General features: G+C 35.3%; 1 protein-coding gene and 1 pseudogene across 1 annotated transcript; both read left to right on the top strand.

Annotated features, from left to right (window-relative positions):
• The first annotated feature begins 1338 nt into the window (after positions 1–1338).
• LOC116521236 lies at positions 1339–9504 on the top strand (annotated as a pseudogene).
• A 2989-nt stretch (positions 9505–12493) lies between these two features.
• On the top strand, positions 12494–25284 carry LOC116521235 (keratin, type I cytoskeletal 12-like; the record flags this gene model as incomplete). Its single annotated transcript, XM_032235925.1, has 8 exons — positions 12494–12940; positions 17606–17688; positions 17883–18039; positions 18479–18640; positions 20422–20547; positions 21829–22082; positions 22542–22711; positions 25181–25284. Coding segments are annotated over 8 exons (1503 nt in total), but the record flags the coding sequence as incomplete, so codon positions are not given.
• Between the last annotated feature and the right edge of the window lie 1047 nt (positions 25285–26331).

Here is a 26331-nt window from a genome sequence, read left to right as displayed (position 1 = left end):
TTTATGATAAAGGAAGATGTGCTCCTAAAAATTATATTCAAATAGTAGTAGAGTATTTAAACATATATTAATTGGGGAAATAGAAGCACCTGAACTGGAAAAATTAAGGAGCAAACTAGGGCATTTGAATCTAAAGGTGTGCTAGAATGAATGTAGAATAATTACAGAAAATATATCTGAGTATTAGGAAAGTAGAATGTGTGAGAAAGAAAATCAAAACAACTGCACCTCGGCTCTATTGGGTATAATTTGAAGTAGACAGGGGCTTTGACAGGCTTGCAAGGATGTAGCCTAACCACATCAAAGTACCTTCCATTTCTCTAGCAACTCCTGTTCTTTTTACCTTGACTACCTCAAAAGGCTGACAAAAGATTGCTGGGAAAGTTGTGTTAATAGCTTTGTAAATTAAGGGAAAATATGTATAACACTCCATATGTTTGTTCAGAAGTGCAATATGATATTCTACAGCATTAAAAATCTCCAAAAGATCTTTAAAATTCTATTTTTAATGAGACACAAGAGGAAAATGATTAAACTCATAACTAACAGCATGAAATATATTAGCCCTGTATTTCCTGGAATATTCGGACAAATCAGCTGAATTTTATGTTGTTCTGTTCCTTCTGTCATGCAACTCTTAAGGTAGCCAGCTTCTGTGTAGCTGGTGTGAAAATGCAAAATGGTGTTAATGTGCTGCCTTGAATGGAATGGATTCCCATTAGAATGTAATTAAAAATAAAATATCCCTAAATATGATTACATGTATGAACAATTGGCTTCGTTTATTAGAGATCAATCTAATCTGGCATGGAACTTTCATTCATTTCAGTGTCAAAAAGAAATTTTACACCTCAACTGGTTTTCTGGAAAATATAGCAATGCATACAGCGTGTACAGTATAGCAATATAATGGTAACGTTATATTGGAAGAGCATATATGGTAAAATACAATTACAGTTTTAATATGAACAGTTTGAATATACACAAGTTGTATTACATTAAGAAGAAGCAAAGTTATAAAAAAGAAAGTTTTCACACGAGTTTTACAAAAAAAAATGCTTGAATTATAATGAAAGGTTTGACCCAGACTACTCCACCTATTTTCCACCTGAACAAGTGAATAATCAAGGGGAGAGCCTAAATATGTGTATTAGGATTATCTAATAATTATTTTAATTATTTAATGATGGGCTAGTTAATCTGTTGACAAAATTATCATTCATTTGTGCATATGATGCAGTGTTAAACTGACATATAAAAGGGCAGAAAACCACTGTCCAAGAACAACCTCAGCTACATTTCTGCACAAGCAAGAATCCTTTCTGTTGTCTTGGAATCATGAGCTTCTTGAGCCAATCATCCAGACAAGCTTCTTCCTCCCGCAGTAACAGAGGAGGAACAAGAGTATCTGGTGGTGGATCATGCAGCTTTAGTAATAGATCAAGTAGCAGGCTTGTTGGTAGTGGTTGCAGCAGTGGTGGCAGTGGCAGTGGAGCATGGGGCATGTGCAACCTCAGTGGAGGGGCAGACAGCAGGAGCAGGTTGGCCTCTGGTGGCCTAGCATGCAGAGGCAGCAGATCGAGGACCATGAGTGCTGGATGGGGCACTTCTGGTTTAGCTGGGGCATTTAGTAGCTTTGCAGGTGGTGAAGGTGGCTTTCTTTCTGGTGATGAGAAGCAAACAATGCAAAATCTTAATGACCGCTTAGCAACTTATCTTGGAAATGTCCAAGCGCTGGAAGAGGCAAACAGTGGACTTGAAAGCAAAATTGCAGAATGGTATGAAATGTTTGGAGCAGGAAACCAAGGAGGACAACCACAAGACTATAGTGAATATTATGCCATTATTGATGATCTTAGGAATCAGGTAAGAAAAGAAAGAAGTTAAGTAGGATAGATCTTTTTTTTTAATCTTTTACCATATGATGATGCCATGTTAGTCTTAGGAGATTATGAGCCAGAGTGGTTTCTAATGTTTATTAACAGCAGGCAGTTCCTATTGCCAAGTTTAATGACCAGAAAATATCTGAGGAATGCTCTGCAGGAGAGGGGCATATAGTCTGCAAGGGGAATAGAGAAGGCATAGAATTCTTAATTGTGAATGCCTTCTTTGGAGATTCTTTTAACAGATTTGATACAAGGCAGTAAATTTTATTGCTTTCATCAATACAGTCTCAGTTTCAATAAAACAACACCCTCCTTTAAAGAGAAAAAAGTTAAGATAAGTGCCGCACCCCTGCAATTGCTCACAGTTTATGATATGACAATAATAAGATAACTTTTGAGTTCAGGAAACAACAAACTGTCTTGTTATGTTTTGGATGAGATCTTATTGAAAGTTCTTAAATTATGCTTGAAAGAAATCTGATATTTACTAATTATCCTATTTTATGTGGCAGAGTATCTTATATAGGAGAGCCAGTTTGGGGTGATGGTTAAGGCATCAGCCCACAAACCAGTAGACTGAGAGTTCTAGTCCCACCTTGACCACAAAGTCAGTTGAGTGACTTTAGCTGGTCACTCAGCCCTGGGAAAGAAGCAATGGCAACGATTTGTTAAAATCTTTGCCAACAAAATTGCAAGGAATTGTTTAGGCTGTAGAATGAAAACAACTGAACACAAGGAAAAAACCCTTATATAATATACATTTGCATTTACTAAATATGTCAACAATTGAAGTATTGAGTATACCGACCTAATTCCATTTTTAATAAGTCGTGGCGGCACAGTGGTTAGAATACAGTATTATGCAGACTAATTTTGCTGACTGCCAGCAATTTGGCAGTTTGATTTTCACCAGCTCAAGGTTGATTCAGCCTTTCATTCTTCCGAGGCTGGTAAAATGAGGACGCAGATGGTTGGGGGTAATATGCTCACTCTGTAAACCACTTAGAGAGGGCTGTAAAGCACTGTGAAGTGGTATATAAGTCTAAGTGCTTTTGCTATTGCTAATATATTTATTTAGAATTTATAAACCGAAGAGGATATGGCCCATCGCCTAGCTTTGCTCTGCTCTGCTTTTACACTCAGTTTAGAAAATTATGCAGTGGGATTGCAATATTAAAGTTGTTGAAAATCATCTATGTTAAATAACCTTTCTATGTTGTGTATTTTAGATAATTGCTACATCCACTGACAATGGAACACTGATTTTGCAGATTGACAATGCTAGGCTGGCTGGTGCCGATTTCAAACTCAAGTAAGTGGGAGGGAAATTAGCATATTTCCCACATTCTGGTTTTCTTCATGATCTAGAAGAATGTGCCTCCTAAAGTAAAGGGCTTTGCTGGTTAAAATTAAAAAAACATATCTTGAACAAATGAAATCTATTTCAATCCCAGCAAATTCCAAAGTATTTCATACAAGCAAATTCCAAATTCCTATTTAAGTTAACTATTAACTTTCAGTTTAGAGGCCGATGGTCATCATTGCTAACAATAACTGCCTATATGAGAGAGAATGAGGAATGCAATACTGAACTCAGATGTATTTTTGAATATTCTTACTTGCTATGGTTACAAATTCCCCTAACATGGTGCCATAGTGGTGAGAGGTCACAACGCAAATTATCTACTATAAATAACAAGGTAGTGCAGCAAATACTTTTTCTAATGCTCCATATTGCTCAGCAGCGGGTTAAAAGGGGAACTCCTCTCCAGCTCTCCATTTTATTCCTTGCCACTTAACAGTGGGACATGGCTATCATAAATATGCAATATTGTTTTAAAATAAATGTTTAACATCTGAAGAAAGCATTGAATGAAGACAAAGGGGGAAAAAGAGCCGAGGTGGCGCAGTGGTTAAATGCAGCACTGCAGGCTACTTCAGCTGACTGCAGTTCTGCAGTTCGGCTGTTCAAATCTCACTGGCTCAGGGTTGACTCAGCCTTCCATCCTTCCGAGGTGGGTAAAATGAGGACCCAGATTGTTGTTGGGGGCAATATGCTGACTCTGTAAACTGCTTACAGAGGGCTGAAAGCCCTATGAAGCGGTATATAAGTCTAACTGCTATTGCTATTGCTATAAGAGGGAATATATATTTTCCTCAGATGTATCAGGAGCTGACAACACTTTTGATTGCTTTTAGGTATGACAATGAATTGGCCATTCACCAAAGTGTTGAAATGGACACCAATGGCTTACGAAAGGCCCTGGAAGAAATTGAGATAACAAGCAGTGATCTTAAAGTGCAGATTAACAGCTTTTCTGAAGAACTGGAACAGATGAAGAAAAATCATGAGGAGGTACTATTTTGGGGCTCATTTATACATAAAAACAGGGGCAAATATATGTCAACAAAAACCAATATGTGAAAGTTTCAAAATGCGACCTGGCAAAACTCTCATTGGCTGGCATTAAAAGAATTGGACAGGATTGAACTGGATTGTTTCAGCAAAAGAAGAAGAAGAAAAAGACAATAATCTCCCTAATCCAACTCTAGTTGTGTATAAACAAGATGTTCATGTCAATCATGAATAGAATACAAAATGGGAGGAGTGCTGACATATTTCCCCCACTGAGATCCACTTTGGATTTGAGCCACATCTTTCTGGAGTTTGGACAAATACCAGTTATATCAATTTTGCCCTATAGGGTTCTCAGAAAATCTACCACTGTAATTTATTTTTTTCCTTAGTAAAGAATGAGAATGTGGGAGGGGAAGATTGCTATGGCATGTCATAATATTATTACAGACTTCAAATGACAAGTAGAATGGAAGATTTCATTCTTCATAGTTGATTCAGATATTGCTGCAATACAGAGCCTAAGTATATCTATATATATTCAGGAGAGTATTAGGTTGTCAAATTCAGTCTAAACAATTACTTACAAGCATCAAGGACAAATCCTGCACATTGCTGAGATGGATTTAAGTTTCCCCACCTTCAGCAACAAACACAGTGCAATTTAGGGATTATATGTTTGGTTTAAAATTTGCTATCTAGGTGTATTAATCTCCTGATCTTTAAATTTAATACATTGAAATATCTGGATAACATTGCTTAAATTTTTACCTTTCTAGAAATGAAAATTGAAACTATCATTGGTTGTCTCAATTGTCATCTGGGGGATTTATATTAATCTTACATACAAGCACATGCCAAATAAAAATTCCAAATTCCCTAAGCCCACTAGAAGGCATTTATTTGCCATTGCTTTCTTTGAGCATTGAATCATTGTATGACATGAAAGTGTGTGCTAAAGAATCCCAGCATCGTAATATTCTACTTCCAAGTGTGTTAGACATTGATTTCTGAACATATTCAAGAAAAATGAGATAGACTCAATCAAAACTTTCCAAGTCTGTCTTAATTGTTAAAAACGGAAATAAATTATTTTTTCTTCTTGATACAGGATATGAGAATGAATGATTCTACTGCAGCTGGAGATATCAATGTGGAAATGAATGTCACACCTGGAGTTGACCTGACTACTCTCCTCAATCAGATGAGGAGTGAATATGAGTTTTTGGCTGAGCAAAATAGAGAAGATATTGAGGCTTGGTTCAATGAGCAGGTGAAGTCTATCCTAATAATATTCTTCATAAAGATTATTTTTTTAAAACAAAATTATTTTTCATTAAAAATTGCGGGCAACAACATTTTTCAAATTCTGATATATTTCAGAGCCAAGAACTGAATAAGCAGATCAACACCAGTGTTGAGGAAGCCAGCACCAACAAGAGTGAGATTACTGAACTGAAACGTGCTTTGCAGACTCTTGAAATTGAATTGCAATCTCAACAATCACTGGTAAAAAAAATTTCTCCGGAAGTATTTTAACAGCTTTAAATTTATGAATTGATTAAATATATAATCTTCTCTTAAGACAAAGAAATTGTAGCATGTGAATTGGAGTGGATCCCTTTGTTCTAGATTCTAGCTGCAACCAACCCAAATTATCATAGTTTTCCATCTCTAATTCTTGACAATTTGAGAAATTGACCGTCAGGCAGGGTAACCATCAAGTACTACTAGACTATAACTCCCATTATCTCTGATAATTGCTATGAAGATGGAATTTAATACAATTTACCACTAACACCTAGAGAGCTAAACACAACTATCCACCACTGATTTAAAATACATAGAGACTTTATTAGCACTGCACACTTAGTAATGTTAATATGCTATTCTATAATCTAGTAAGCAATAGTAGAGGTGGTTCATTTTATTTCCAAAGAAGCACAAGAGTCTTCAATTAAATTTTTAACTACCAGCAGGGATGAAAACCTACAACGCCTGTAATAACTAACAATTTTTCCTTGACTCAGGTTTTCATTCCTCTATCCTCAGACATGTATCTCTATGTGTAAGAAGCAAAGAAAGAAATAGGCAGGACATATGAGCCTTTTAAAATTCCATTCATGATAGCATCAATCAAATCAGGCTATCTCCATTTTTCTTTCCCAAAGAGATAAATAGTAGCTGGGGGGCAGGGGGTGGCATCAACAATGGCTGTTCCCTAATTAATCCAGGAATCTTTGACTATGTACAGATAATCCAAATGTGTGAATATTTCCCACAATCAGGTTGTCTAGTAGCTGAAACTTGAAAGTAACTTGAAAGTAACTTGAAAGAAACTTGAAAAAAAAGAGAAGAAAGTATTCATATGGAATATACTACACAGAAAATGGCTTTGTGTGAAATTCTATAATATTTTACTTGCTTATTCATAAAGAACTCATACTAATTACTGCAGAAAAAGAACAGATACTTATATATTTTTTCCAAGAATTCTAACATGATCAAATGTACTTCATGTTATCTGTCAATCACATGTGATGTATGTATGTATATATGTATGTATGTATGTATGTATGTACGTATGTATATAACTTTATTAGGATAACAAATTATATATCTGAAAAATAAAAGCTACATTTATTCATACTCAATGTAGCATCTAAAAGCAGGTTATGAAAGAAATATATGAATCAATGCTATTTGATAGATGCTGCAGGTTTAATGGCTGCGGAATTCAAGTCCACACGTCGAAAAATCTTTGATACATACACACACAAACACACACACAGTTTAAAAAAACATAAAAACAAAAAAGACTTGGCACCATAGTTAAACTTTCCATGCAGTCCACCAGTTTGTTTAGATTCTTTCCAAGGGAACATTGATCTTGATAACAGAAAAAAAAAAGATTATTCAGTTACGTTTTGCATTCATACAGTGTTCATTTTGCATTCATACTATTTTATTTTTCCATCAGAAACAATCTCTTGAATCTACTCTAGTAGAGACAGAAAGTCAGTACTGTGCTCAACTGTCCCAAATACAAGAAGCGATTGGCAGTGTGGAATGCCAAGTACAACAGATAAGAGATGACATGGAGTGTCAGAACAGAGAATATGAACAGCTTCTGGATGTTAAGATCCGCTTGGAAAATGAGATTGACACTTACCGAAGTCTTCTTGATGGAAATGATGGGTAAGGTGAAAATTTGGAGAATATTGTATTTCTTAAAAATCTTTGATCTTGCCTGATCCAAGCTGCTCCCTGAAAAAGCACACAAAGACTTAGAGAATGGTAGCCTATCTTTAAAAGGTATTTCCTATTCTATAACATGAAATAGAAATGGGCTCTTCTCTCCCAACCAATAAAAAAAGCAAGCTTACTTTAAAACTTTTTGTTATATACATATGGTGTAGCAAATTGCATTGATCATTTCTACCCAAAAACTGAAATTAAAAAAAAAACACATTTTAGATTTTTCTACAACAAAATGTTTAAACAGTTTCTCTCTGTTTTTGTCTCTCTCTGCTTTTATATAATTTTGAAACCGGAAGTGCTGATAGAGCTACAGGAAGAAGAGACATGAGACATGAAGTAAAATCCAGAGTACAAACAGGTTCAAAATCTAGAGACCAGTCATCTTTCAGCCCTGGATCTAAAGCCTTAGGATCTCCAGATTTAAGATCCAAGGAATCATCATCAGGATCTTCTGGTACTCAATCCAGAAGTGGGGAATCTGCCGATCAAAGGTTCAAGAGACAAGACTATGCCACCTCTCCAACCCACTCCAAAGGTTCTGGAGATTCTAAACAGGCAGATAAATTGGGATCTGGAAACAATCCCAGAGGTAATACATTTTTATTATTTTATATATATTTACTTCCATATTTTGATAAACAGTGTTATCTTGCTATCCATTGAAGCATAAAAAATGTTGATTTGTTCCCTATTAAAACAGATTTGCAAAACTTAAGCTTACTTTAAAACTTTTTGTTATATATGTACATATGGTATAGAAATGCATAAGCTAAAGGCCAGCAGTGTTCTTTCCATAAGATATGTATTACGGGGTTATCCTGTACAATGTGGATACTGAAACCATGGAAGTTGGGTCTGGCAAATGGAACTCCTATTTTCTGCATATGCCAGCTCAATTTTCCTTTCCACACAAAACAGTTGTGATGAGCGCTGTAATGTACATTTGTATACCCTTAGGATACATTTCTGAGAGAACAGCAACAAATGCCTTGATAATATTAAAGTACATTTTTAAAATATAAGATTAGGTTCCATTAATTAATTGACACAAATACAATATTAACATTTGCTGACTGCTTATTCTGAGACACCAGATTTTCCTTATCTGATAGCCTATATATATATCATTAAATTAACGACTACCTAAAATGAAGCTGAATTTACAATTTAAATGGAGCTTCCTAGCCCACTAGAAGGCATTTATTTGCCACTGCTTTCTTTGGGGATTTTTAAAAAATTTACAAAAATTCTCAATCTATATTAGTTTCGGATTCTCTAGAAGATATTATTCAATATGCCTGGAGTGATAAAGACTGCAATTTATATAGAATTTTTTTTAAAAAAGTCATCAGAATGGGACCATTTGTTGCAGTAAATTGGGTCTATCAGTCAAATTATATAAAAAGTCTTAAATAATATTTTTAAATAGTAGTTGACATGTTCTTTGTTAAAAAATAATATTTATCCAACCCTTTATGAAAATAAAAGTTATAGGATCTTCTTCTATATAATTTAAAGGAATTATCAGGGACAAATATCATTCCTTTCCCATCATTTCTGAAACCTACTGGTGGCCATTAGATTATCAAGCTTTGTACAAATTTTGGTTGATGGAATTAGCTTCCAATATTTTAGACGTATATATTTTATTTAATCACTGAGAATTATTTGGGGAAAGATTCAATATGAAGCAATGAGTTGCCTGCACAAAGAACCAGGTTCAATCCTTAGATTTTCAGAATGAGGTTGTGATCCTTCTTTGCTGTAAAACAAACTAAGCACAATAAATCAACATTGGACAGCTTTATCTAAGCCACACCTTTTCTTTTCCTGTGAAATTGACTTAGAATTTAAAATAATTATTTTTCTCCTAAATCTCTGAATTCTTTCTTTATAGACCCTCAAAAAACAAGAGTGATCAGAACCATAGTGGAAGACAGAATTGGTGACAAAGTTGTCTCAACTCGTGTTCAGTCTGTTGAAGAAAAGCCCGTTAAATAAGCATCCTCAACTTTACTACAAAGTCTTCAAAGCACTGCGCTCAGATAGAAACAGATAGCTACCTTCCAAAATAGGATCATCTTCCTTCCTTGGCTTCTGCAACGGCTTCTTTTCAGAGCATATTTCTTCTTTGCAATTCTAGAATGAAAATGTTGACTTCATTTTTGGCATTCCGCAATAAACATTACATGTTGAAGCAAAAACTGTCATGTTTCATGTTGCTTACATATAAACTGTTGATAACATATTGCTCACAGTGTATGTCAGTAGTTGCCAGTTATCAATAAAGCGGCAAAATTAGAGTCCAATCAAATCCACCACAAAGACATTTGTTATATCAGGTAGCAATCACACTAATTACCCAAATTCTACCTGGCTGATGGTTTATGGTGGTCCAGTCATGCAAAATTATAATTAAGATATCAGTAATCATACTGCATAATTAAACAGCATTTTATGGAATGCCAGCATAATTTGAATAACTGCAATCTACATTCTATAAGCTTTTTAAAGTATATGTGGTTTTTATGGTTTTATTAGCATTTGTAGGCCGCCCTTTTCCCTGAGGGGACTCAGGGCGGCTCACAGAAAACCAGGGAAAGGGGAATACAACATTAAGACAACAACATATAATAAAATAGTAAGCAACATCCATTCATCATTCGGGCGGGGTAGCGATTCTTATCCCCAGGCCTGACGGGCGAGCCAGTTCTTCAAGGCAGTGCGGAAGGCCTGGACGGTGGAGAGTGCGGAAGGCCTGGACGGTGGGTCAAAAGAAACATAAAACATAATGTTCTACTTATATTCAAATGTTCAACTGAGACAAATGTTCCACTTTGGATTATAGTACTTTCTAGAGAACAGTTGTCAAACTCGATCACATCAGATGACGTATCATGACACATCGCAATGTTTTTTGCCTTTGTGGAATCGGCTTGCATGTGATGCATCCAGACTACAGGCTGCCAGTTTGACAACCCTGTTCTAGAGCAATATTTCTCAATCTTAGAAATTGTAGTCCTATAATTTGCAGGTCAACATGTTGATGGAATTGAAGTTCACACATCTTAAAAATGCTAAGGCTGAGAAATATTGCTCTAGAGCATCTCTGGATTGTAACAGAAAAGTCTGAATGAGAGCAATATTCTTGCTTTTATATCCAAGATATTCTTCATGTTATAGTCAACTGTCTAAATTAAGTTGTAACCACTACATTTGCTCAGAATCAAAGAAAAGGTGACAATAGTAACTGGGTTCATTAAACAATTTTGTGATCTATTTGGTTTTGGTTTACAGTGCCACAAACTCAGGCACTGCTAATTTTAAGACATGATTTATGACTTAATGATCTTTGATAAATATAACACAATGGAATCCTATACCATGTGTTGAATAAGAGCTGATCATATAGTACATAATCATATTTTGAGATCTGGGATATGCTACAACAGCCTTACCTGGATACCCTTCAGATTTCAGTGTTGCATCTCACATAATCCCATCCTAAAGACCATTAAAATATTTGGATTGTTATAGAACAATCTACCTGGAGATTACCAGACTGGGAAATAAAATGATGGTCATTTAATTTTAAGACCTAGATGAAAACAGTGGCAAATCTGTAGTTTTTATACTTGGCTAGAATTCACCTATAAATTCTGTGATGAAATGCATAGTTTGTTGAACAAGCTGCAGGGAGTCTATTTTACATATGAGGCTAATAGGCACCCAACACTTAAAGTTTTATGTTGCATAAATGGACCCACATTTAAAGATTGCATTGAATATCCAGAGCTCAATATCCTTTTTATAACTGATCATATTAACCTTGAACATAATTAATTATTGTACAGAGCTTGCTTTAATACTGAGTATATAAAATAGTTTTAAAACCATTGATTTAAAAACCATTGAGTGATCAAACAGAACATAGTTATCATGGAGTGTATCCTGAGCAATTCAGAGATATAAGAAACCCTTGTTTCTGATCATTTATATAGTAACCAATTTGGGATATTCACATATATTATGGCAATGTTATTGTTGCATTGTGGAGAGACCAAAATAAGGTTTGAGCTTGTGGCAAAAGAATCATGAAGTCTGATTCTGACATAGAGTAAAGAAAATATTCTTCAATATTTTTTTACCTCTGATCATAAAGACTGGTGTAAACTAATTTCTCTAGGACTAGACTACATTTATTCTAACATTAATACCCAATATATGCCAAACCCTTGTGACTGGCTAACCACTGCTTTTAAATAGGAGAGATCAGTTGTATTTTTAAGACTACTTATATATATTTCCATTTGATTAAGCTAGGTATTGAAATGTCTTTCATCTGCTGGATCTTTAATGACATGAAAGGGAAAGAAAAAAATGGCAAGAAATAAAACCATTGATATTTAACAAAGTACTTGGTGAAATAGCTTTTACACAAGAAAAAAAAATCAAAATAATGTAAGGATGCTTTTCCAGAAATAAACTAAGTCACATAGCTTTTTGTACCAACACCCAGAGTGAAAAAATAACAAAAAACCACTCTTCTCAAAAAAGGCTTGTACACCCTGCTGTTATGAAAGACTTGATTTCATAAATGCAAAAATAAAAATATGTATATAACAATGAGCTTTTAAAATGATGTAAAGAGTAAGATGTAGATAATTACTCAATCTTGCTGAAAAGTTAATGAAAGTTTTGGCCTGGTCAAATCCACCCATTCTCTACCTTAAAAGGGGGGAAAAAAGGAAAAGATGACAAATAGCCCAAGGGGAAATCAGCAGAATGGAATATCAGGTCTCATTATTAATAGCCATCAGTCAGATGGGTTTGAAATGATAAATTGGCCAAACAATGTAGGTATGAAATGACATTCCAATGAAAGAACACACCCTTAAAAATTGACATATAAAAGCTTGGAGATTATTCTTTATGATTCAGGTTCTTCTTGGTTGTCACTGGTTCATTTTCATATTATTCTTGAAACTCACTGAACATCATGTCTTACTTTGGCTGTGGATCTAGACAAATCTCTTCTTCTCGTGGCAGTGGGGCACCTCTGAAACTTTCTAGCTGTGGTATATATGGGTCAGGTGGAGGATCCAGCACAGGAATCTTTAGTAGTGGGGTAGTTTGGGGCTCCAGATCAGGATGGGGTAAAACCGGTGGTGGTGGCACTGGTAGTTGCTTCCATATCTGCAACTCTAACCCTGCTGGTGGTGATGTTGTTCTTCTATCTGGAGGAGAGAAAGAAACCATGCAGAATTTAAATGACCGTTTGGCTTCCTACCTGGCTAAAGTGCATGCTTTGGAAGAGGCAAATGGTGATCTTGAGCAAAAAATCAGAAATTGGTATCAGAAATCTGCAACACACACTAATGAAGGGCTCTACAATGATAGCAAATATAATTCTTCTATTGATGACCTTCGAAATAAGGTAAGTCAATTCTTCAATGGATTTTGAAAAATCAAATGAGGAATTATTTTACCATTTCAGGTTGTTTAGCAAATAGACAATGTAATCTGCAGAGCCCACACGCCAATATCTATCAATGTTTGGGAGCTTCATCCCACAAAGTTCTATTTCTATTGAAATTGGTGTGTGTGTGTGTGTGCGTGCATGTGCAATTGGAATAGATATCTGTCAACAACTTGTCTTGGTACCTCAATTACAAAAGCCTCTATTTATTCCAGAGGTAATGAAAATATTTATCATGGTATTGCATACTTATTGACCATAGACCACTTCTTAGCATTGCAAATTCAACTTTCTCCACTGCTGATTTAGAAAGTCATCCATCCATTCTTGTCAGTAAACTATACTAGCCTGACATCTGCTGTCCCCATTGCCAGTCTCCTATCTGCCTCTGTTACATCTGTTCCTAGTCACTGTACCCACTTGACTACCAATTTTTGATCAAGCTTAACAGTTTGTACACATTTTGACCCTAACCCTACTTTGTATGTTGGAATTGGGGGGAAGGGAGAGAGAGAGAGAAATCTTACTTTTAACATTGGTTGAACTATAGCAATAGCAATAGCAGTAGACTTATATACCGCTTCATAGGGCTTTCAGCCCTCTCTAAGCGGTTTACAGAGAGTCAGGGTATTGCCCCCAACAATCTGGGTCCTCATTTTACCCACCTCGGAAGGATGGAAGGCTGAGTCAACCCTGAGCCGGTGAGATTTGAACCGCTGAACTGCTGATCTAGCAGTAGCCTGCAGTGCTGCATTTAACCACTGTGCCACCTTGGCTCTAAAGGCAACTTAAAGTTATTCATGAGCATAAGGAAAATAATGGCAATGTGATGGGGGCACAATGGAAAAATGTGTTATCAGATTGTGTCTTCTCCTGATGAAAGGAAAGTGGAGAAAGATTTTCCAAGATTCTTCAGCAAAAACTGGACATGTGTTCTTTTGACAGTTATTTATAACAATTCTACCTCCCAATTCCTTCAAAACCATTTTTCAGATCCATGATTTTTTCTTTTCTGCCTAATTTAGAATGCTGAGATAGAGAGATATACTGTAAACCAATTTGTTTTCTCTCCAACCAATTAACCAGAATGCAAAATTTGAATTTCAGTCCATGCCCCAATCCCCTGACTTAAGACTGCTTTTAGAGTAACAAAATTCCCCTTCTTCACAGAAAAAGATCATTGGCATCCTATTCCATTCAACCTTTTTCAACACTTATTATGTAGATTAAAAATGAAAGGAAGGAAGGAAGGAAGGAAGCAAGGAAGGAAGGAAGGAAGGGGGAGGAAGGGAAAGAAAGAAAGGAAAGAAGGAGGGAAGGGGGAGGGAGGGAGTGGAGAGGGAAAGAAAGAAAGAAAGAAAGAAAGAAAGCTCAGTGCATATTATTCTTCATATAAATACATTCTCACTAAAAGCATAACATAATTTTGTAGCTGGATGCTTTTTCGAACAACTGCAATCATACTTGTCTGTTGCAGTGTAGCGCTTTGAATCCAGAGGGTGGGAGGCAGTATGAAATAAAAATGCTTACACAAACAGACAAAATCAAGCATGCCAGGTTTTTTGTACAGAATTATGAGACTAGAAAATAACTAGAAACATTACGATGGTTTCCAGATTAGATTCATGGGAAAGTTTGTGAGAAGAAGACTGATATATAGTGCTCTTAACCACTAGGATACCAAATGATGAAACATGTGTCATAATGTCACAATGCAAACCCCACCCTTTCATACCTGTGTTAGATCACATGCAAGTATGTGACATGTTTCATCACTTGCCACTCCCATTATGAATACCCATGGAGGAGTCAATAATTCCTATCAATGGAAAAAATAGCTCTTTCCCAAATTAAAGATTTTTTAATAGCATAACTTTGCATAACTTTTTCTTCAACTATTAGTCAATTTCATAAAGCTCTATAATAATGAAAATGAGGGAAGAAAGCTTCTTTTTTCTTTGGGCCTTTCATTTATATAGTTGGAATCATTGTTTTAAAAAAGATTGTATGTCTTATCACATAATATGAGATTTCAGGTCAAGCTATTTCTTTTGTTACAGATACAATGTGCATTACTTCAACCTGTCAAACTTTTTCAAGCTACCTATCAATTGGCCAACACTTTAGATCATGTCAATGTCTGCCAATAACTAAAGATGGCTGTTAACTTTATAAGTTATACTTATCTTGTTATGTTTTTAATTATCATAAATTTGTAGCAAAACTAGCTGTGTAGTTTTTTACTTACTTATTTACAAAATGAAAGCACATGGATACCTTTACCATAGCAGCCAATTCCACAAAATAATAAAATTGGTTTATTTTGCAAGTTACACATCTATGAGCCACTTTTAAAGCTGCTTTCTTCATATGAGAAAAAGATTTTAAATGAATCTAGTTGTCAATTGAATGTAATCCTAGTCCTTATATAGGTAACTATATCTTTATAGTTGGATAGATGGATAGATAGATACAGATACAGATAGGAGTAAAACATTGTTATTGTCAATCTAATATTTATATAGATATAGTTATTAGATATATAGATATTAGATTGACAATAACAATGTTTTACTCCTTTTTATGTTTCTCATTTTTTTTTGTTTTAATACATTTTTTACTTTTTAAAAATGCTTTGAACCTTGTATATTTTATATTTTTAAGTAATAGAATTACTAATTGGTTGTATCTCACCTTTCTAATGCTAGTCTGTAACCATAATAAATATTTGATTAATTGAGATTAATGTTTCCAAATATCAAAGAGAACCACTACAGTACATATGTGATTCCAGTAATCAAATATACATTTTAGGAAATATAAAATTTCACAATCTGATTCTATTAATTTTTCAATTTTTGTTAATTGCCTTGTTTCTTGCCCAAGAATTTTCTTTTTTTAAAGTAATTATTTTAATTGAACAATTTTATATCAAATAATAGGGGGTTGCTGTGTTTTTAAATTAAAAATTATTTTTTTAAAAAAGCAGTCATCTGTAAAAATATTACATTTTCCTATATGTCCATTGTGTTTGGCCTCTTTTTAGTCTGAAACATACTGGAAGAAAGATAATTAAAACAAAACAAACTTTTTTGTGTTGTTTTTACTGCATGCTTATTTCCAAACTCTTTCTTTTACATAGCTTTATCAATGCAAATAATTTCAGATAAAATAATATTTCATTGCAAATGCAAACTATTATAAGGTGATGGAAATTTTACAGGAGAATTATTATGACCAAATAGAAAGGAAAATTAGGGGGGAAATCTGGTCATCTCATGGTTATCATTTTCTATCTCTCTCTTTATTGATTTAATTTAATGTAGCTTAAATAATATTCAAAATATAATTACTAATCACTTCTCAGCTAAAACAGTATCTACAAAACATAAACTGACTTCACTTCATAATGCTTTGTTTCATGTAATTTTTATGTTGGTATCCTGATAAACTTAAAGTAGTTTTAAAGATGTATAACATGCAGGTTTTTATGTATATTTGATTTCCTCAGTATTAATGCAGGGGCTGAATCATAGTCTGCAGGGTCCTTTAATCTCTGTTTCTCCTCTTGTCAACAAAAATCCCCTTTTGTTGGTGCCAAAATAGATCTGCCACCTTTTAACCAGGGGTGAAATTCAGCAGGCTCTGACAGGTTCTGTAGAACCGGTAGCGGAAATTTTTAGTAGTTTGGAGAACCGGCGAATACCACCTCTGGCTGGCCCCAGAGTGGGGTGGGAATGGAGATTTTGCAATATCCTTCCACCAGGAGTGGGGAGGGAATAGGGATTTTGCAGTATCCTTTCCCTGCCATGCCCACCAAGCCATGCCCATAGAACCAGTAGTAAAAAAAATTGAATTTCACCACTGCTTTTAACTGTTGTGAAGGAAAACTTCTAGCAAAAAGTATTTCGTTAAAGAATAATTCAGACTTTCCCTCCTAATATGCTCCACACAAATTCAGTTTTAAGTATTGAAGCTTACTTTAAGTCAATGCTTCCCAAATCTAGATAAATTACCCAACTCTGGATAACAACATACAAAGTCATTATCAAATCACAAGAGGGATATTTAAATAAAGATTTTTCTGAGAAGTAGTTTGGCATCATCAAGGAAAAAATATGAGAAATAGTGTTTTAATAGAATAAATACCAACAGAGGTTTTTACAATATATATTTAGCATAATACAAAGTTTAACATATAATTCTCAACACAGAGATAGTGAAGTTGTTGTTTTGTAAAAGATGCAGTTTTATTGCCTTTCCCAATCTGGTAATGCTAAGATGTGTTTGGGGCTGCAATTCACACTATTGCAGCAAAACAGATTCATCTTGAGAAACAAGTAATGGAAGACTGCTTATCCTTATTCCTGTAATATTATTATTCCTGTAATAAATTTGTACCCATTTGTGGAGGACTATAAATCTCTCTATGCCGCTAGGGTGTTGGGAGTTGAATTCAACAAATGCAGCAGGTAAGGAAGCCAGCACTACTTTAAAAATCATTTTTTTTACAAAAAGAAATTAATATAAGAAATATCACATTTTTGATTTTTCTGATTCATTTATCTACTTTTATAAAATGCAATAAAGCTGCTAAAATCTTTTTATCTTCTTTCCACACAGATCATCACAGCAAGTATTCGGAATGCCAGCATGATTCTGCAGATAGATAATGCCAGACTAGCTGTGGATGATTTCAGAATGAAGTAAGTTCTTCAGCCCAAAAGCAGCCTATTCAAAATGTGCAAATGCTGATAAAAGCAAGCAAAACCAGGATGTGACCTCAGCACATTCAAACAATCCATCTATTAACAAGTCTCTGTCACAAGTTTACAATATTTTGATCTATCAAGTTGGCACTTTTCAAAGGACTTTTTTGTCGTCTTCTTTTTTTTTCAAGATATGAAAATGAGCTGTTCCTCCACCAGAATGTGCAAGCAGACATCAATGGCCTTAAAAAAGTACTGGATGAATTGAGTATGTTTAAGGGTGACTTGGAAATACAGATTGAAAGCCTCATCAAAGAGCTGGCTTTTCTCAAAAAGAACCATGAAGAGGTAAGGCAACCAGTTTTCTAAAACAGTTTACATCATACAACCACATTAGCCTTCAGGAACTTGATGCCCTCTAAGAAATTCTGGGAAATGTAATCAAAGTTTATTTGGCAATTTGTGATTTGTAGCATTCACTATGGTTAAATTTAGGTGTCGTTTGGCTCTCAGTAGTAGTAATTAGAAAAGGGGCTTCACTGAACTCTAGTTTTAATTCTGTATGACTTTTTTAAAAAAATAAGTAATCAAATAGACTAAACAGCTGTCAGTCTAGGCTGCTAGACTGCATTCTCTACTGCAACACCTGCATGGAAATATTAATATATAAAGACGTGCAAAGTGAGACAATTGGTTTACGTGCAAAATTTTTAAATAGCAAGCCAAATTAATTGTACAGTTAAAAACCTTTCTCTTTTTTTTTTTACCCTTCTCACTGCCTTCTTAGGAAATGAAGAATTGGCAAGGGACAGTTGCTGGAGACATAAATGTTGAAATAAATGCAGCACCAGGAGTGGACCTGACTGCAATTCTGAACAAGATGAGAACAGAGTATGAAGTTTTGGCAGAGCAGAATCGCAAAGATGCTGAAACTTGGTTCATTGAAAAGGTGAGAACAAAGAAGAAACATCTCTAGACATCTACCCAAGTATTATGTCCAATACTAGATCTCCATTTTAAAAGTATGTTACTGGGCTTTTTAAGGTTAAAAAATTTCCAAGATCAACTTCCCAAGAGTGAAGGGACTTAAGGGATAACATCCTTTGGATGTCAAGTCAGTTAGTGCTCTGATTTCACTATAAGGAATGAAGTCTTTTCATGCTTTTTAGAAGCTATTATTCTTACTATACAAGAATAAACCATCAGTGTTTTTAGTGCTGCAATGAACTATAGTTAGGTTGCTATAATAAATGGCACAGCAGGGAACAATCTACAAAGAAAGAATCTTGGACAGCTCCCAAATATTCTAACAGCACAAACAAATAGTGGCAAACAACTGTTATCTTAAAAGCCTTGAGACCAAATGGACTGCCTATCCCATATGAATTGGCTGCAGTAAATTGTACCTCATTCATCAGATTAAGAGAACGTGTTGGGTTGTAGCTAGTTGTAGCCAGCTAACTCCGGGGCAATATAATTTAGCCTGCATAGATGGGTTTAAAATATATATTTTAAAATCTTTTCATTCTTCATAGCTTTTTCTTGATATGTTCATGTTTTGGATGCCAATATTTTAACTATTTTATTTCCTTATGTGCTTTTATGGCCAATGAGACTGCATGAATGTGTCTATATAGCTATCAAACATCTTGCCCACCCAGTTCTTAGTCTTGTATGTATGGTATTGTTGAATTAAGGCAGCCACTTAGCCTAAAAAGCAAAATAAAAACATATCAAACAAATCCAGCTCACAGGAAGTAATTGTTCTATCTTATTCTTTGTTGATTCCACAAGGGATAATATGTCTACTTCCAGGTATTACAGTTCAAGATATTCAATTAGAAAATTAGCAGTTATCAGTAGCAATAGCAGTTAGACTTATATACCGCTTCATAGGGCTTTCAGCCCTCTCTAAGCGGTTTACAGAGTCAGCATATCGCCCCCACAGTCTGGGTCCTCATTTCACCCACTTCGGAAGGATGGCTGAGTCAACCTTGAGTCAGTAAGATTAGAACCGCTGAACTGCAGATAACAGTCAGCTGAAGTGGCCTGCAGTACTGCACCCTAACCACTGCACCACCTCGGCTCTTCAAAATTGATTTTTCAGATCCCTGAAGTGCTGTCAGAGAGAGTGGAGTTTGTTTTCCTAGAAGGTAGAATCAGTATAGCGGGCTAAAACTTCAAGAAAGTTTTCAGGATATAGATTAGGAGGAACATTATGACTACATAGGCCACTAGCCACTGAAACAAGCTGCTATATGATGCCAGTTCATCTTCACTGCAACCTTCAAATTGAGGCTGGATGATGATCTGTCACATCACCCTAGTTTATCCTGTGCTAAAGAAGAGATTGGGTTAGATGGCCTCCAAGATACCTTCTAATTCAATAATTCAATGGAAAGCACTAAGAATTCCCAACTGACTCAAGCACACTAAGATGGCATTACTACCAGCAGCAAGCATTTAAGAAATTTTGAACATCTATGCTCTTTTAATATATTCATATGTGGAGCTTTAAAGCGGTATTGCCCAGGGACTATCAACTTCACCCTACACATATATAACACAGTGGGGTTTCCATTGCAATACGATGTTCCCTCAAATAGTTCGTTTTGACACCCCTATGGATGCTGCGTCTGATGGCAGCTGGCAGATTTTATGAAAAAAACACAAAGACTCGGTGCTTGTTTTAGTCATTTCAATTGTAATCTTGTGTTTGAATCATTGTAGAGTAAGGAATTAAATATGACAATTAACGTGAGTGCCAAAGAAACCACCACTAACAAAAAAGAAATTGCAGACCTGAGACATACCCTCCAGAGTTTGGAGATTGACCTGAAAACCCAGCTTTCTTTGGTAAGGACATTCTTTATCACCAAATAAACCATTCTAATTATAAAGATTGATTCTTTCTTAATTTAATGTGAATTTAAAATTATGGGTGTTGAATTGCAATACTTGGGGAGGCAGAAAATTGAAGGAAGTTATAATATCCTATAGTTTTAAAAGTTTGGGGGGGGGCAGCTTTAAGATGTGTGAACTTCAATTCTCAGAATTTTCCAGCCAGCATGCTCTCCGGGAAATTCTGGGAGTTGAAATCTACAGATCTTAAAACTATCAATGCAATTTGATATTGGTTATTCTGTGATAACAGCCCCTAAGTTTCTTCCTGGTTTATTTTCAAATTAAGAGTAAAAAGATCAAACAAATGGATATTTCCAGAAACACTCCCTATGTATTAGGCATGAAATTGATTCCAAAATTCAGATCTTTTTGGAAAAGCAGAAGAAACATATGTCAATATTTAATAGTAGCTCGGCGATGAACAGTTATCTGGAGAAGTTCTTCCTTATTGGATAACTTCAAACAGAAGCTGGAGAGCCCATTGGCTGGAGATGCTCTAGCCTTGGGTTACACACAACAAGCAGCAGGTTGGTTTACACAGCCCCATTCAGCTTCCACTGAATAGCAAAAACTTCATACTGGCACATTATTACCTCAACTCTAGATATGCTGAGACTGTAATGCCCAAGATCCGCAGGCAATTGCTTCTCAGATGTGTGTTGATTAGAACTTCTGGAGAACCCCAGCTTCCTTTCTTTCTGTCACATTAGGAAAGGCAAGCTGGACCACCAGGTTGCTTTTTTAAGTAAAACTTTATATATATATACTTAATGTGATTCTTCTTGTGCAATTAGAATGCTCCCAATCCTTCAAGAACAAAATGACAATATAGTAAAAGCAATTCAGATTATGAATTCAACAAGATTGAGATGGAGCCTAACTCATGCAAATAACATGCTGGCATGCATATGGTTTTAGAAACAAACGCCTTATAAAACAGAATAGGGTACACAAAGGATTGTACCACTTTATTTTGTTGGTGAATCATGTTCAGGCTTGAAATTCTTACAAAGAGTTCAAATAAACATTACATTATTCCTGAAGTTTAAGAAGTGAAGGGCATTGATTCAGGATCTGACAGCCTATTGCCAAAAAATCATTTTTCTCAAAGTGCTTAGATGTGAACAGCCTGACATTTTTGCCGCTATAGATTCGTACAAAGGTACTCCCCACCTAGACACATAACTGTTGAAGGACTACAGAAATAAGCCCTGCATCTCTGTTCCTTTTCAGAGGCAATCCCTTGAAAGCACCCTTGCAGAGACAGAAGGCCAATATTGTGGTCAACTCTTGCAAATACAAGGGATGATTAGCAATGTGGAGAACCAAGTACAACAAATCAGAGAAGACATGGAGTGTCAGAATGCAGATTACAGGCACCTCCTGGACATCAAGATCCGTCTTGAGAATGAGATTGAAACTTATCGATGCCTAATTGATGGAGAAGCATCAGGAAAAGGAATGAAGGAACTATCTGGCAAAAAAAGGTATAATGTCACAATTCAATTTTGTCATAAATTAGTGGTAATCTTGGAAGCTTAAGCCAAACAGGTTTAGAATTCCTAGATTGGAAATATCCACAGAGTAACTGTGGTTTGTGAATGCAAACTAACATAAATGAGCAAACTAAATGAGTGTAACAACTCTGACTATAGATTGAGTGTGAAATACTGGGCCATATTTTTCCGCTTTGCACAAGCACATATTTTCATGCATGAAAACCATTCAAGATTGTCAGAAGTTCAGATTTACTATTCCAGTTGAACAACGGGATTAAATTTATGGCATTCTATGGAAAATGTATGTTTTAAGAATTTTATAATTAATATTAATATTGTGAAAATCCCATAAAAAATCTATTGGCTATGCATAGAGTTTCTTCTAATAATAATATTGGCGAAACAATTCCCCTAAAGGTAACATCATCAAACTATTGCTTATTACAGTGAATCTGTACCAAGAAGTAGCAAAGATCTGGGATCACAAAATCTGGGATCTGAAAAAGGTTCAGGATTAAGAGCTTCAGGCTCTGAAGTCAAAAGCACAAAGACTGGCACAGAGACCAGTACTAGAAAAACTGAAGCCAGAAACATTGAATTCACTACCAAAGATAAAGGTAAATATTCTTGGAATTCAATAGAATTATTGTGGTTGTTTCTGATTCAATGCAGTATTTTGTTCTCTACTTCTATTACTTTAGCACATAAGTGAATTTTTCTAGAATTCTAAACTGAATGACTCCTTATAACCTTTCCCAAAGTGCCCTATCATTTTCTTAAAATATAGTAAATGATATCTATTTCCAATATCCAATCTCTTATTTACAGACAAGTACATAAAAACCTTGTCATTTCAGTCCTGGTGTCAGCAAAAACCTATTAAGGGTTACCAGAGATAACAACATATTGTTTTCCCCCCACAATTTGTATGTTTTTACTGTTGCAATTAGAATTATTAATAAAATTGCTATTTAAAAATTGACATACACTATATAGACAGGCTAGTACCTACACATCCTACTTTTTTAAGCAAGACCTGAGTGGTGCTGGAGGGAGGGTCATTCCTCTCTCAGAAATGTGCCCATCTGTGTTTTGGGTCTGGCATTAGCCATGACTCCAGGAGAGAAGAAGGGTGGCAGCAGTTGTCACTGTTGAGGTGTTGTGGGTTTTCAAAGGCTCTATTCTGCAGGTAAGCAGATGAAGCTCTATGGAACAGTTGGGATTGGAGCTTATGTACTGTCTCCAAATTGCTATTATCATTTGTTCCTGTATTCTGTTGCAGGAATGGCAATTAGCTCTCAAAGCTATAGAATCTTGAGGATTTCAATGTGCCACCTGGTGGCATTAAGTCTGGGATGGCTCAGCAGTTTGTGGTCTCCATTACAATCATTATGAGCTCCATACATAGGAGGCACTGTGTATTAGACTTGGGTTTTGTCTGAGGACAGTCACAATATGATCTCATTTTGAGATTTTCTATCCATTGTCTGGTCAGGTTCTGATTGTTTATCAGCTTGTTTCAGTGTGGGATTCAAAAATTGTTACTACTGGTTATGTGGACATGGCTTTGTAGGCATGGCAGGGGAAGGTTACTGCAAAATCCCCATTCCTTCCCCACCCCACCAACCTGCTTTCCAGCTCTGTTCTCCTGTTCAGGGCAATAAGAGAAGATCAGCTGGGAGGCAGCAGGGGCGGGGCCAGACTATTTGCCGGTTCTCCAAACTACTCAAAATTTCCACTACTGGTTCTCCAAAACTTGTCAGAACTGGCTGATTACCACCTCTGGCTTGTTTGTGTGATAGGAAGAGAAGGCTAAATAGATCAGCCAGTTCCAGGGTAGCCTGGTGTTTTCCCTGAAGATCTAGTGGAGCAGTCTGACTGTTCTCCTAGGCCTAGAATTAAGACTGTTCTTTTTTTGCCCCTCTTTCCTGTTTTGACTTACTTATTTGATAGGTTTGTATAGTTGCCAAGCTCACACACAGAGGCTTTGAGCAGTGAACAACATTAAAATTAATTTAAAAATTTAAAACCTCAGGGGCAAGATAGTCAAAAAGCACGTGCTCTTTTCTCTATAATGAGAGAGGCCAAAGGAAATGACCTGATAAAGGTCAGACAGAGTGACAGACAAAGGGAGAGTTCATACAAAATCCTTAGGTATCCACCGTCCCTCTCTCTCTACTCATGTCATGCTGAAGACTTAGTGTTAATACATTCTTTTTTCTAATACTTAACTTCATGTGCAAATATCATACTCTTCCAAAGGAATAATATAGCATTTGCAAGGCAAATACTTCTCTTCCTTCTTTCTATCCTTCCACTTATCATGTATATTTAGCATGTGACAAATAATTATCATTGTTTAGGGAATGCATAGTTGGACATGAATAATGTTTAATTGACCCAAATTAAAAATTTGCCTTTCAAGTATGACTCTAAAACATTTGTTATTATGAGACTTCAAAGACATAGCAAAATTATTATCTGTAGTAACATGTGAAATATGCAAGTTTTCAAACTTTTAAAGACATTTCTTCAATTTCTTTAAATGTAGCTATCTCCCCAAGAAGGTAAGAAATGTAAATTGTGTGTCTCATTTTCAAAATGAAAAATAAAATCTCTGGAAAATGTTGCTATAAAATTATGTAATGTACAGAAATTGTAGAGAAACCTCTTTTTTCCTCCAGCATCATTTAGCACAATTGAAAACATATATTAAAATCCATGTTTTCTAGTTTCTTACATTAAATAAAAGGGTTTGTTATTTAATTGCTTGAAACAAGAAGGAAAAAATTGATCATGTATAGCTACTGTCCCTAGACAGCCTGCACCAGCCAGGCATAAAACCTAAAAATTAACTCAATTTAAAGAAAGAAATAATTGAAATCAATTGGGTTTAAGGCAAAACTTGTTATACATGACAAGCACACTTATATGTTCTAATACAGTTATTTTTAGTAGCCTAAAAATTAATGAAATTTCTTGAACAAATAATGTTACCATTTGCATTTTTGATATACTTGCTTTTCTTTCCTTCTTTCTTTCTTTCTTTCTTTCTTTCTTTCTTTCTTTCTTTCTTTCATCTTTAGAGATAAAGAAAACCAGAGTAATTAAAACAATCATTGAAGAATTAGATGAACATGGGAGAGTGACTTCCTCCAAAATCCAGTCTGTTGAAGAAACTCAGGGATAAAAAAAATATTTTTTTTCAAAAGCACTTCTTGGCTTCAGGTGATGCTGCAAGCAGAAGAAGAAACATACATTTATATTAGCAAGATAATATCCCAATAGAACGGTTTCCTTTCTTTATTATGTAATCACTTTATAGCTATCTTGATCACGAGGTGTATTTGACTTTGATTCTGATAATCCTGATAATTAACATACAGGCTTTAGAATTATGGAAGAGGCAACATCAAATTTCCTTAATGTCTCTTGGTTAATAGTGCAACTTCTACATGTAAAATCACTTGATTATTAATATATAAAGGTATTTACAATTTAATTTTGTAGTTTGCAACTATTTATCCACCACACATACATTTCCAATGATAGCTCTTATTTCCAAAGGTTCATATTATTTTCTAATAATCGAAACTAATTTCATTCTGAGTGAAATTCAGTTTGGTGTAGTGGTTAAGGTTTCAGTCTAGAAATCAAGAAACTTTGAGTTTGAGTTCTGCCTTAAAATGGACCTTGGACCAATCACTTTCTTTCAGCCCTAGGAAGGAGGCAGTGACAAACCTCTTCCAAAAGCTTGCCAAGCAAAGTACAGGGAAGTGTCCAGGCACTGTCTGAGTCTCAGAAAAATGATTGAATAATGGTTGAATAATGAATATTCATTATTATTATTATTATTATTATTATTATTATTATTAAATAATGGTTGAAGCTGAAGTGTCAATGACTACTTCATCTTCAACCACAACAATACACGAGGACACGACAGATACAAACTTAAGGTAAACTGCTCCAAACTCCATTGCAGAAAATACGACTTCAGCAACAGAATGATCAATGCCTGGAATGCACTATCTGGCTCTGTGGTTTCTTTCCCAAACCCCCAAAACTTTAATCTTAGACTGTCTACTGTCGACCTCACCCCATTCCTGTAAGGGGCACAACGTGCCTACCGTCCCTGTCCTAATGTTCCCTTTTATTCATATCCATTTCCTGTATTCAAAATCTTGTTTATACTTATATATGTTATCTAATACATGCTTGAATAAATAAATAAATA

This window comes from Thamnophis elegans, chromosome Z (assembly GCF_009769535.1).
Source record: "Thamnophis elegans isolate rThaEle1 chromosome Z, rThaEle1.pri, whole genome shotgun sequence".
NCBI classification, from domain to species: domain Eukaryota; kingdom Metazoa; phylum Chordata; class Lepidosauria; order Squamata; family Colubridae; genus Thamnophis; species Thamnophis elegans.
The sequence above is the reverse complement of the archived record's forward strand: the minus strand, read 5'-3'. Positions and strand labels throughout refer to the sequence as shown.